Raw genomic sequence first — 14,643 nt, forward strand, 5'->3', positions numbered from 1 at the left:
TTGTTTTGGAGGGTGTGTAGTGGGAAAATGATCATTTCTCTGTTGATTGTGAATCCACAATTTAGCCATGAACTTACGTCAAAGCCATTTAAATATATCAACTGTGACTCACCTTTCTGCTGATTAAAGCTAAACATACTGCAGTCACAGCATTTTCCACAGTACTCATCATGACTCATGACGTCATGACTTTTCTTCAAATGCTGCAGCTGTCATGATCATCTCTTCTCTCCCCCCCCCCGGATGCTGGTTCCTCAAGAGCACCATGTCGATGTGGGTCCAGGCACAGCAGCTGCAGGCGGAGGCATTGCACCAGATGCAGGCGCTATACGGCCAGCACTTCCCCATCGCAGTGCGACATTACCTGGCCCAATGGATTGAGAGTCAGCTCTGGTATGCCCCAGGCCAGCCAGTGGCACACACACACACACACACACAAACAAAACCTTCTGATCGCCATCATTACTTTCTGCTGTAATCAGCATGGCACCACTCATACCTCAGTCCACTGTTTTCAATATGACAACATCAGCGCAGACCAAATCAAGAATATTTACATCTAAATATAAAACTAGAACACCTTGGACATCCAAAGAAGTAACTCTGAAATAAGACCTGACTTGAAGTCATTAATATGATAAATGGAAGGCCATGCTAATGGTGCCATTGAGGCAAACAGAGCCGCGCAGAGAGGTGAAGTCTTCCTGAGAGCACAGCATCTACTCCGTGTTTGGCTGCTTCCTGTTGTGATGCCTAGAGAATGGAACAAAACAAAGCTGGCTGAAGCACATGATTCACCTTCAGTCATTATTCAGCTTTGCTTTCTGTCCTCGTGTGACATCAGAGGTCTGAGGCTGTAGTTTTTCTCAGGACAGCAGAGGTTTGTGCAGCAAACACATTTAAATGTCCTACTGGTGAGATATGATCAGCCAGAGATTTTACACAATGATGATTTGATCTATGACGTTGAAATGATCTCTGTGTTGTGAGTGCACAGATCTTGAAGATGTCTTAAGTGTAAACTGAAAACACAAGTGCACAGCTCTTTATGTGTAATGTTTAGATGTGATCCACAGTGGCATCAGGGTCAGCGATCAGTCTGTGACGAGCCACAGTGGCATCAGGGTCAGCGATCAGTCTGTGAAGAGCCACAGTGGCATCAGGGTCAGTGATCAGTCTGTGACGAGCCACAGGTGGTAGAGGGCTGTTTGACTGCTCTCTCCTGGCTGTGTTCAATTTAGGAGCCATCTGGAGGTGTCAGCAACCAGAGTGGTCTGGTTTCATTCCAACCGCTGACTGCACCTTGGTTCTGAAAGTACTTATTGAAGGTGAACATTATATTACATCTAACAATTTTTTTTTTTAAGTCCTTAGTTGTAATCTCAAGAAAATAATCTGCTAATTAATTGATTAGTTATGTCTGACAATTGTGAAAAATGTTGATACATGTTTCCAGAGTCAGAGATGATGAAAATTCAAAAATACTTTGTTCACTGCACAAATGAGTTAGGAATCTAGTCTCAGAACATAGGCAGCTTGAAGGATTCAGATATTAAAAAAAGAAAATGACTCAAAACAATGACTCTGATTAAAATAGTTGATTTCTAAATAGTCTAGACTGTACCTTTGAGGTTGTGTCTCTCAAACTATGGAATGTGCTGTCATTTTTTCATAGGGACTCTGTGGATTTGGACAATCCAGCAGATGAAGTCAAAGCCAAGCGTCTGCTGGAAAACCTGGTGGGTGAGCTACAGAGAAAAGCTCAGCATCAAGTTGGAGAGGATGGCTTTCTGCTTAAGATCAAATTGGGTCATTACGCCAACCAGCTGAAGGTACACATAGACTATACTCTGTACGTTTACTGGAGGTGTGTGTGTGTGTGTAAATTTTCTCAGGAATTCAATTTTGCAATGTAAAATACAAAATCTCTAACCAGGTAAGTGCTACAAGGCTTAACTTTAAGCCTTGTAGCACTAAGCTTTAAAAATTCTGTATGTGAAAATAACAGAAACAGCCCTCAATAAATTACATTTAACATGCTACCATCTTTTGCAGATGAAGTAATCTTCAAACATAACCTAACAGAGTTCACGTTCAGCACACAGTCAGCGAGCCAGGGTTTGCTGATAAAAGATCTGCATTTTATATGATCTGGACACCCTTGCTGCATCTACTTTTTCAGATAATCAACATTCGCAGTTTTCAGCTTTCTGTACTCTCCTTCACCATACCACCTGACCACCACTGTGTCTCCAGTGGAAAAGAGTCTATTGAAGTCTGTTTGGCACATCAGCCTTGGAAAACACTTGGGCAGGGTACCATATTCTGGCAAAATGCAGCTGGTAAAAAGCTTCATAAACGTACCTGTAAGTTAAGCCTGTGTGTGTGTGTGTGTGTGTGTGTGTGTGTGTGTGTGTGTGTGTGTGTGTGTGTGTGTGTGTGTGTGTGGGTATAACCAGTTAAGATTTTAGTCTAGCTTCAAAATTGAAGGGATCGTTTTGTTTTTTTTGCCAGCATCATATATTTTTTTCCCACACATCTTAAATGTAAGGGGTATGGGTTGAGAAAGATGTGACTTTTTCTTAACTACAGTTAGATATACCTTATTGTAAGGTATCAGTGGATTGCACAGGACCCACTGATTAATTTGGTATTAGTTTGTAAATATAGTTTTCAAAAGACCACAACCATAGTAAAATAAGTATTATATCTTACCGAAAGCGTAAGATTTTGCCAAAAAAATTTCCACTCAGCCATAGGACAAATAAGGATGACATATCTGCTGCCTGAAAAGCTTAAAATTCAACTTGTAACAAAACAACACAAGAACTAGGAATAAAGCATATGTACTAAGGTGTACATATGCTACTTTCACTAGTCTCTTGCTTGAAAAAAAAATCACAACATAAAAAATATTGTCACAGAAAAACACCTATTTTAGGGGTATTTTTATTGAAAAACAAAAAACTAGCACTTAGATCATATTTAGACATTTATAAGTGCTAAAATCTAAAACAGCAGGCACTTATACAACCCCAATTCTAATGAAGTTGGGACGTTGTGTAAAATGTTTCACAGATTTTTCACAGGATTTTCACAGCTCTGGCAACTAGTGGGTAGCTTTCGCTAGCTAGGTCGACACCTCCCCTCTCCGTTGTTACTTTTTATAGCTGTTCCTTTTCTACCCGTTTAATACTTCTGTTCGTTTTTCAGTTGAACTGCTGTGAATTTTAAGTAATTTTTACTCCTGTGTAAAATCTTAGGAGTGGCTAGCATTTTCGCTAGCGGTTAGCTTGCGTTAGCTATTTCTGACCCTTCTCATCATTTTTTCATTTCACTTTTTACACTCCTGTTAATTAACTGTTTAGTGTATTTTATAGCTGCTGCTTTTTTACCTGTTTAATACTTCTGTTAGTTTTTCATTGTAACTGCTGTGAATTTTAATTCATTTATCTGCTTCTGTGTGAGCCTTAGGAGTGGTTAGCTTATCCATTATTGGTTAGCTCATGTTTGCTTGGCTACATTTTTGAATTTCTTAGTGCACAAAGTACACTACTTATTATACTTTACACCCTCCATAAATCCTGTGTGATGTTGGAAGATAGGGTGGCTCTCTTCGAGAGCTGTGTCCGTAAGTTAGAGCAGCTTCTTAGCGCAGTGGAGTTAGATGTTACGGGCACTCCAGATGAGGTTAGTGTTGGGCCGGCTAGTGAGCCCATTAGCATCAGCTTAGAAACACCGGCTGTGGAGGACGGCTTTCGGACTGTGGCTAGGCGGAGGAAGCCCCGTCGGGCTTGGTGCCCGGTTGTGGCACCTCGATCACACTCAACAGTGTGAACTGTGAATCGGTTCTCCCCCTTGGATTTTCCAGATGTGAATTCTCTGAGCCCACGAGTGATTTCCACTCCTGTCTCCAAGCCGAAACACCGGACGTTAGTGGTAGGGGATTCTATCACCCACAAAGTCAGGTTACAGACGCCGGTTGACGTTAAATGTATTCCTGGGGCCAGAGCTCCCGACATTGCATCTCATCTTAGGGTGCTGACGCTGCAGAAGGGAAGACAGACGAAGGAACATGACATGAGATAGTCACATAGTTATTCACGTTGGCACCAATGATATCAGGATGAAGCACTCAGAGGTCACAAAAATGGACACAGAGAGGACTTGTGACCTTGCCAGAAAGATGTGTCGGCATCGATTAATAGTATCTGGTCCCCTCCCCTCCTGGGGTACTGATGAGGCGTTTAGCAGGCTGACATCATTAAATAGGTGGCTGGTGCAGTTTTGTAGACGGCAAGGCTTTAGCTTTATTGATAAGTGGCCTTCGTTCTGGGGCCACTGTGGTTTGCTGATGCCGGACAGCCTCCACCCTACTGGGGAAGGCGCCGCCATCTTGTCTGCGAACATAGAGCTCTACAGAGAGCGTAACATTAGGAATCTACAGCAGGCCACAGAGCAGGTGATTAGAGACCCTGCAAGGCTTATGACAAATGTGGGTGTGGAATTCATTAGCTTAGCAGGAAATTTAGTGCAGAAAATCCACTATGGTGATAGTGCAGTTTATTTGCCAGGGAGGGAATTTCAACAAGTTGAGACTGTGGCCTGCTTCCATAGTCGTGTCCATAAAAATCATAGAGGGATATGCTTTCCAAACTTAATACCCATTACTATATTGGATGATGTTGAAATTGAGGATGGCCCAGTGGTTGTTCCAGCAATAGCAAAGATTTCGTGTCTGCTACCTACAACGCGTGTGGAATGTCTTAAACCCAAACCTACTTCTAGGCATCTTATATATGCTACTCTGGAACCACCCCAAAACCCAAACAGTTCAACTGTCAACCCCACTGAGGTCCTTAGACTGGGTCTCATTAACATAAGATCACTGTCTTCAAAATCACTGTTGATCAATGATCTAATTATTGATCATCTCTTAGGTATGATTGGGCTATGTGAAACCTGGCTTAAACCTACAGCTGTCCTCCCCTTAAATGAGGCCTGCCCACCAGCATATACATTTAGTCATGCCCCTCGTGATGCGAAGCAAGGCGGGGGTGTTGCTCTTATTTATAAATCTAGGTTTAGCTTATTAGCTGTTGGGGGTTACAAATATCACTCATTTGAGCATCTGATTCTCCGCTCTGCTCAGGATATTACACATTGCCAAGGTCAGAAGAATAAAAATCAGTCGTATTACCTTGTCACTGTATATAGGCCTCCTGACCCATATTCTGAATTCTTAGATGAATTTGGTGCGTTCATCTCTAACTTATCAACTAGTGTAGATAACATTCTGATCATTGGTGACTTTAACATTCATATAAATAAGCCTTCTGATCCCCTCTGCAAATCATTTATGGAAATTGTGGATGCATTAGGATTTCAGCAATGCATTCGGGATTCGACGCACATTAGTGGAAATACCCTGGATCTGGTTCTCGCACGTGGTATTGCTGTCACGAATATTGACATCATGCTTCTTACATCAGTGGTGTCTGATCACTCACTTATTAAGTTTACTGTTTCTCTGCCGTGTTTAGTGGAACAACAACCCTATATATCTTTACGGCGATGCATCAACTCCTCAACTAAGACTGAACTCGAAGCTAGACTGCCTGATGTCTTAGCTTCACATTTGACAAATACCCAGTCAGTAGACAGACTTGTGGATAGTAGTGCTCAAAACTACACTCGACATGATTGCACCACCTGTGTTAAAACCACGCTCCCCCAAATCACAGTCACCTTGGTTCAATGGTTATCTGCGTGACCTCAAGCATAAAGCAAGAGGTCTAGAACGGAAATGGCGTCGTTCAAAATTAGAAGTATTTCACCTTGCGTGGCGTGATGCTATCTTAGACTATAAGCATGCATTATTGGCTACAAAGCGGACTTACTACTCTGATTTGATCAACAAAAAAAAGCATAACTCAAAGTTCTTGTTCGACACGGTGGCAACACTTTTGCATGGACAACCACCTGTAGTTCGCTCTCCTTTTATAGCACAAGATTTCCTGGATTACTTTGGGAAGAAAATAGAAGACATCTGGTTAAACATCCCTGCATGCCTTAATCCAGCCACTACATCCTGCTATTGATGTGGGCGCCACTACTGAGGTATTACCTAGATTTACAGAATTTGACAGTATCTCACTAGGCATGCTGACAAAACTCGTAATATCAACAAAAAGCACAACCTGTTTATTTGGTCCTATACCAACAAAACTGTTTAAGGACCTGTGGCCCACTCTTGGGCCAACTGTGCTGGAAATTATTAATCTTTCTTTAACTTCTGGATCTGTTCCTAAATGTTTCAAATCTGCAGTGATTAAACCATTACTTAAGAAACCTAATCTTGACCCTAGTGTATTGACAAACTATCGGCCGATATCAAAACTATCATTTGTCTCTAAAATTCCGGAAAAAGTGGTGTCACAGCAGCTCATAGACTATCTTACTGAGAATAATCTCTTTGAGCCACTGCAGTCTGCTTTTAGAAAATATCATTCCACAGAGACGGCTCTCACTAAAGTGGTGAATGATCTTCTGCTTACAGTGGACTCGGACACCACTACGGTTCTGTTGCTGTTAGATCTCAGTGCTATTTGATACAGTGGATCATCATATTCTACTTGATAGGCTGGAAAATCATTTTGGGATTACTGGGCGTGCCCTTGCATGGCTGACGTCATACTTGACCAGTCGTTCTTACTGTGTTTTGTACAGTAACACTACCTCTAACCTTAATGATATGAAATTTGGGGTTCCACAGGTGTCTGTCTTAGGCCCCCTGCTTTTCTTCCTTTATATAGCACCCCTTGGGCACATATTGTGGCGTTTTGGGATTACCTTTCACTGCTATGCAGATGATACTCAGTTATACATGCCGATAACTGCTGGTAATCTCGTTCACATAAAATCCTTAGAAGATTGCCTTGCAGCAGTGAGAAGTTGGATGTCTAGAAACTTCCTACTTTTCAACTCTGATAAGACTGAAATGATGGTTCTTGGTCCAGTGAGACATCTGCATCAATTTGACCAGTTAACGCTCAGCCTTGGCTCGTGTGTCATACATCACATGACAAAGTGAGGAACCTTGGGGTAATTTTTGATCCTTCGTTGTCCTTTGGCCTCCCCATTAGAAATATTACTAGGACTGCTTTCTTCCACCTGCGAAATATAGCGAAGATTCGTCCCATCCTGTCTATGGCTGATCCATGCATTTATCTCTTCTCGATTGGACTACTGCAATGTTCTATTTTCTGGTTTACTGCAGTCTAGCATTAGGGGTCTCCAACTGGTTCAAAATGTTGCAGCCAGACTTTTGACACAAAGCAGAAAGTTCGACCACATTACACCCATTTTGGCATCCCTTCACTGGCTTCCTGTCCCAGTGAGGTCAGATTTTAAGGTTCTGCTACTAACCTATAAAATTATTCATGGACTGGCACCTCCCTACCTAGCTGACCTAATTAAACCTTACGTACCAGCCCAGGCTTTACGTTCTCAGGGTGCAGGACTACTTTGTGTCCCTCAGGTGAATAAGAAGTCTGCGGGTCACAGAGCTTTCTCTTATCATGTCCCTGTTCTGTGGAATGATCATCCTGCGTCAATAAAACAGATTCTGTGGAGACTTTCAAGTCCAGACTTAAGACACACTTATTTTCCCTTTCATATGGCTAGCATACTGGTACAGTTCTGTTTTACACTTTTTACTCTTTTAATTCATTTTATTAGTAATTGGAGCGGGCCGCGGCCTCAACTTTACGTAAATTCTGGGTCTTTTAGTGAAGTTTAGGGCGAGCTGCCGGCGATCACTTTAGTATTTCTCTGTTTTTCTTGTTGTTTAATGCTGACAAATTATACAGTATTTCTTGTCTTTCTGATACCTGATTCTGTTTTTTCTCTCTGTTTAAGGTGCAGCTCCATCCAGAGATGGGAGTTGTGTTTGTGTTGGCGATCCTCCTGTCCTGTGCGCCAATAGCATTTCTTGTATATTCGTCTGTGAATTGTTCTGTGAATTGTTCTGTAATTTATGTTTTGTAGCATGACCCAAGCAGAGGGTCACCCCTTTGAGTCTGGTCTGCTTGAGGTTTCTTCCTCAGAGGGAGTTTTTCCTTACCACTGTTGCTCTGGGGGTTGGTAAGGTTAGACCTTACCTGTGTGAAGCGCTTTGAGGCAACTCTGTTGTGATTTGGCGCTATATAAATGAAAATAAATTGAAATTGAATTGAAAATGTAAATAAAAACAGAATTCAATGATTTGCAAATCCTCTTCAACCTTTATTCTATTGAATACACCACAAAGACAAGATACTTAATGTTCAAACTGATAAAATTTATTGTTTTTGTGCAAATATTTGGGGGCCCCTTGGTTTCGTCTCCCTTCCTTGAGCTTGCCAAAGAGAATTAATTTCAGCATGCGTGTATCATCCATCCTGGCTATGTGACCTGCCCAACAAAGCTGTTGTTTGAGTATAATAGACTCCATGCTGGGCAATTCGGCTCTGGTAAGGATGTCCTCATTTGAGACGTAGTCCTGCCACTTGATCCCGAAGATGTTTCGGAGACAACGGTGATGAAAGCGTTCCAGTAATCTGATCTGCTGGTGATACAGAACCCAGGTTTCAGCTCCATACAGGAGGGTAGGGACCACAATGGCTCTGTAGACCTGCACTTTTGTGGAAAGGCACAGTGCATGATTCTGCCAGACTTTCTTAGAGAGTCGACCAAAAGAACTGCTGTCCTTGGCAAGGCACCTGTCTAGGTCCTTGGCAACAGATGCGTCGTTTGAGATAACACTACCGAGATACGTGAAGTGCTCTACTGCATTCAGGCTGGTACCCTCGATGTTGATTTGGGGTGGGGTATATGCTGTATGGGGGACCGGTTGATATAGCACTTCTGTCTTTCTCAGGCTGATGGTGAGGCCGAAGGCTCTTGCTGCTTCAGCAAAACAGTTGACAATGTGCTGCAAGGCTTGCTCCAAATGGGCGACGTGGACGCAGTCATCTGCGAAGAGCAGCTCCATGATTAGCTGTTCTGTGATCTTAGTGTTTGACAGAAGGCGCCGCAAGTTAAACAGACTTCCGTCAGTTCTGAAGCAGATATAGATGCCGTCTGTCAAGTCTTCTTTGGCCTCACGAAGCATCATGCTGAAGAAGATGGAGAACAGAGTGGGAGCGAGGATGCAACCTTGTTTGACGCCATTTGAGATGGGGAAGCTGCCGGACAGAGTCCCGTTGTACTTCACTTGTCCCATCTGGCTTTCATGCAGCTGGCGGATGATGGTGAGGAGCTTTGGAGGGCAGCCAAGGCATGCAAGAATCTTCCACAAACCCTCACGACTGACCTTGTCAAAAGCCTTGGTTAGGTCTATGAAGCCTGCATAAAGGGCCATGTTCTGTTCTCTGCACTTCTCCTGGATCTGTCTCAGGACGAAGATCATGTCGGTGGTCCCCTGTTGGCCCGAAATCCACACTGACTCTCGGGAGTATTTTCATGCGCTATGGTAGGGGTAAGCCTGTTGAGCAGCACTCGAGCCAAAATCTTACCTGCTATTGAGAGGAGAATGATTCCCCGCTAATTAGAACAGTCGGACTTGTCGCCCTTGTTCTGGGACAGGGAGACAATGACCGCATCCCGAAGGTCATGTGGAACCATTCCCTTTTCCCAGCAACTGGAGAAGCTTGTCGAGGACTGCCTCGCCTCCATTTTGGTACACCTCTGCTGGGATGCCATCTATGCCAGGAGACTTCCCTGGATTCAGCTGCATGGTGGCCTTTCGGATCTCTTCAAGTGTTGGGGGGTCATCAAGTTCCCATTTCACTTCCACCTGGGGAATCTTCTCGATTGATGACTCTTGCACAGTGCGCTTGTCACTGAAGAGGTTTTCAAAGTGTTCTGACCAACGCTGCATAACGGTTTCCTTGTCCGTCAGAAGGGTGGAGCCGTCTGAGGAGCGCAGGGGTGCTTGCACTTGATGTGCTGGCCCATGGATGGTCTTAAGGGCTTCATAAAAGGAGCGCATGTCTCTGGGATCGGCATGTTGTTGTGTCTTCTCCGCAAAAGCTAGCCACCAGTCGTTCTGCAGTATGCGGAGCTTGCTTTGCAGTGTGGAGCAGGCATTTCTGTAAGCTGTCTTGGCAGAGTGGTCATCAGGTTTAGCTAAAAGAGTCTTGTGGCATGCATGTTTCTTTTCTAGTAGTTCCTGGATTTGTGCATCAGACTCATCAAACCAGTCTTTATTTTTCCTGACTGAGAAGCCCACTACTTCTGCTGCTGTCTGCTGAAGGATGGTCTTTAATCTCATCCACTGTTGTTCAGGGTCGTCAGGCAGGCCTTCTTCTCCACCCAGTCTCTCCTCTAGTTTGGCCTGGAACTCCTTTTTTGTGTCTATGTCTTGCAGCTTGTGGACTTGTAGCTTCTTAAACTGTGGGCCTTTCTTCTTAGGAGGGGGCTTGAAAGTGAAAGAAATCTTGGAACGGACCAAGCGATGATCCGTATAGCAATCTGCGCTAGGCATCACTCTGGTATGTAGTACGTCTCTTCTATCACGCTGTCGCGTCAGAACGTAGTCCAGAAGGTGCCAGTGTTTGGAGCGTGGGTGTCTCCAGGTTGCTTTGAGTCTCTTTCTGTTGGAACAGGCTGTTGGTGATCGTCAAGTCATGTGCAGAGCAGAACTCCAGCAGCAGGCGGCCATTGTCGTTACAGTTGCCTATGCCATGTTTCCCTAGCACATCCTTCCATACTCTGGTGTTGAAATCTCCCATGATGAGGAGCTTGTCCTGGGTGTCGACGCGCAGTAGAAGGTTGTGCAGATCGCTATAGAAAGCCTCCTTAATGCCGATGTTGGCCTGCATGGTTGGGGCATACACACTAACAATAGTGGCAAAATCCTTGTCGTTGATGAGGAGCCGGAGTGACATGAGTCGGTCAGAATGTCCAACTGGCAAACTGTATAACCTATGTGCTATGGCGCTCTTAATCATGAACCCGACCCCTGAGAGTCGACGATCTTCTTTAGCCTTCCCTGACCAGAACAGTGTATAGCCTGTGCCTTCCTCGGTGAGTGACCCTTGGTCTGCAAAGCCCACCTTGCTGAGTGCAGCAATGTCTATGTCAAGCCTTGCTAGCTCTTTGGCGACTAAGGCTGAGCGTCTTCAAGGACGATCACTACTGTCTGAGTCCATCATTGTGCGTACATTCCAGCACACAATTTTCAGGTTCTTTGTTTTTCTTTTCGCACCGCGTGTAGTGATGCCCGTTGGCAGCGGTGAGCCAACCGGATCTAGTGAGACAAGCCATGTTTAGACCACCTTTTCTAGGTCTGTCTCCATGTGGAGCAAGCAGGGCTATCCCTAAACAGGGCTGCTTGGTCACCCAGGGCCCTGCCGGATGATGCTGTTGTTTCGGGTCAGCAATCAAACGACCATAATTCCTGAGCCGCCTGCATGCAGGATCGAGACTGCAGCTCCCAGTGCCATCATGCACCTGCTGTTTTCGCCTCTTCCCATTGCTGCAGGGCTTTCCTTCCCGCCTGCGCTTGTTGCTTAAAGTGGGGATCAGCTAAAAAGGACCTATACTTTATGGACAGCCCTCGTATAAAGCTAACTGAAAAACAGCTAACTGAACATAAATTCATGCAAAGCTATGCAAATAGCTAAATGAATATAAAGATATCAATCTAAAATTTACTTAAAATAACGCTGTCTGAATCTAAAAATGTATTTATCGCTATGAAAACAGTTAAATGTATATAAAGCTAACTGAAAAACAGCTAACTGAACATATAAATTCAATGCAAAGCTATGCAAAGAGAGAGTTAGAGAAGTAGAAAAAAATCATACTAACATACTTACATACATACAATGATAATATAACATGATAATACAGCTACTATGATACAGCTAACATGACAACACAGCTTCTCCCTCTCTCTCTCTCTCTCTCTCTCTCTATATATATATATATCTATATATATATATCTATATGTATATGTATGTATGGGTGTATATGTATATATGTATGTATATGTGTATATGTATATATATGTGTATATGTATATATGTATGTATATGTGTGTATATGTATATATGTGTGTGTATATGTATGTATATGTGTGTATATGTATGTATGTGTATATGTATGTATATATATGTGTGTATGTATATATATATGTGTATGTGTATATATATGTGTGTATGTATATATATGTGTATATGTGTATGTGTATGTATATATATATGTGTATGTGTATGTATATATATGTGTATATGTGTATGTATGTATATATATGTGTATATGTGTATATGTATATATATGTATATGTGTGTGTGTGTTTCAGCGGGGTTTCAGCCTGTCGCTCGGAGCGCGCCGCGCTCTCAGACGCTGTGGGCGGTCTTTAAACCGGCTGGAGCACTCCTTAATCTGTGTGATCCCCATAAAATCGTCCCTGAAAGCCATCTGAATTTTCTGAATGGTGTCCACCTGGAGGTCTCTCACAGTTTCTGGAAAAATTTGATGCAGCAAAGCTCCAAATCGTTCAGACATTTTATTCGCAATAAAAATCCGACGAGAGGGATGGACCACTGCTCACACAAAGCCTGCTCACAGGCGAATGACGCAACCAACAGGCGTGAAAAAACTCATGCATGCGCACAAAGGTTCAAGCTTGGCTGATGCAATCACACGTGATTCAAATCCATATAGTTTTTGAAAAAAATAAAAAGGTCCGTTACTTTTTGGACAGACCTCATGCGTAATTTTTGCGCAGTTTATTTATATATTCTCATTTTTTTTAAGGACATTTGACTGTTTATTTCATCTCATGATCTCATAAATTCAGTGTATGACGCGCACATGGTGTGAACAGGACGGTGCCATCAGAACAGCATGGGTAAAGAAAGTGGAAAGAGAAGTAAATGCAGCTCCACTGTTTAGTTTTGTTTTTTAACATGTTCACTCCGGTTAAAATCCTGTCTCTGCTCCGCAATTGCTGTCTCACGCGCGCTGATGGTTCTCAGCAGAATGTAACGTCTCGTGCCTCCGGAATCTCCTTCCCTCCCCCATCTCCTCCCTCTCTCACTCGCAGTCTGCAGCCAGTTGACTCCGCGCGCGCGACACACACACACACACACACAGCTCCTCTGGTAAACTGCGCATTTTAAACGGCTTTGAACAAGACAGCCATTCTTTTAATCGGTCATCTTATTCAAAATTTGAACGTCCAAATGACGACTCGCTGCCTAAAGCTATGAATTGAGAGAACAAAGACTTAAATAAAATAAACGACTCGTCACTATTTAGTTGTTGACGATTTCAATAGTCGACGTAGTCGTGACTAGTCGACTAGTCATGGCAGCCCTACTTAAAACCGAAATGCATCCACAGCGATGCCATGGTACGTGGCTTTGGAACCAGAACCTCCTTACACTCCATGTTACTATCCGAACCTCGCTAACCATCCGACCACGACGAGAGGGAAACAGAGTGAGTGAAGCTGCGTGTGGCTGCTACTGCACGATGTCAGATTCCGAGTCGTTTTATGCAACTTTGTGGATAAAATAAATAATTCACAGTAATCGCGATTATGAAAAATATTTGTGAATATGAAAAATAATCTGGATTGGCGAATATTGTAATAATTGTGACTGTCCTACCGATAATGGTTTTTAAACTTATCTGAAAAGCTAATCCGCTGATAAAAACATTATTTTCGATAATTATCGGTTATCGGATTAGCTGAACAGTGGCCACCACTGCCAGAGGACACAACGTCCATGATTTCCAAAAACAATTTGAAATGTGGACTCATCAGACCACAGCACACCTTTCCACTTTGCGTCTGTCCATTTCAAATAAGCTCGGGCGCAGAGAAGGCGGCAGCGTTTCTGTATGTTGGTAATGTATGGTTTTCGCTTTGCATGATAGAGTTTTAACTTGCACTTGTAGTTGTAGCGACGAACTGTGTTAATTGACAATGGTTTTCTGAAGTGTTCCTGAGCCCATGTGGTAAGATCCTTTACACAATGATGTCGGTTTTTAATGCAGTGCCACCTGAGGATTGAAGGTCACGGGCATTCAGTGTTGGTTTTTGGCCTTGCCGCTTATGTGTAGAAAGTTCTCCAGATTCTCTGAATCTTCTGATTATGTTATGGACTGTAGATGATGAAATCCCTAAATTCCTTGCAATTGAACGTTGAGAAACATTGTTCTTAAACAGTTGGACTATGTTTTCACGCAGTTATTCCCAAAGTGGTGATCCTCACCCCATCTTTGCTTGTGAACAGCTGAGCCTTTTGGGGATGCTCCTTTTATGCCCAATAATGATACTCACCTGTTTCCAGTTAGGTGTTGTTTGAGCATTCATCAACTTTCCCAGTCTTTTGTTGCCCCGTTCCAACTTTTTTGAAATGTGTTGCAGGCATCCATTTCAAAATGAGCAAATATTTGCACAAAAATAATAAAGTTTATTAGTTTGAACATCAGTTTGAACATTAAATCTGTTGTCTTTGTGGTGTATTCAATTGAATATATGTTGAAGAGGATTTTCAAATCATTGTATTCTGTTTTTATTTGCATTTCACACAACGTCCCAACTTCACTGGAAATGGGCTTGTATTTTATTTTATTCTCCAA

General features: G+C 42.9%; 1 protein-coding gene across 1 annotated transcript in view; it reads left to right on the forward strand.

The window, feature by feature from the left end:
• Nucleotides 1–265: 265 nt before the first annotated feature.
• The window catches only part of LOC117505614 (signal transducer and activator of transcription 5B-like), a 42,091-nt gene continuing 27,713 nt past the window's right edge, over nt 266–14,643 (forward strand). The window contains exons 1-2 of the mRNA XM_034165197.1: nt 266–393; nt 1,676–1,832. Coding sequence (XP_034021088.1) covers nt 266–393; nt 1,676–1,832 — 285 coding nt within the window. The remainder of the gene's footprint in view (nt 394–1,675; nt 1,833–14,643) is intronic.

Source organism: Thalassophryne amazonica, unplaced genomic scaffold, assembly GCF_902500255.1.
Source record: "Thalassophryne amazonica unplaced genomic scaffold, fThaAma1.1, whole genome shotgun sequence".
In the NCBI taxonomy this organism is placed as follows: Eukaryota; Metazoa; Chordata; class Actinopteri; order Batrachoidiformes; family Batrachoididae; genus Thalassophryne; species Thalassophryne amazonica.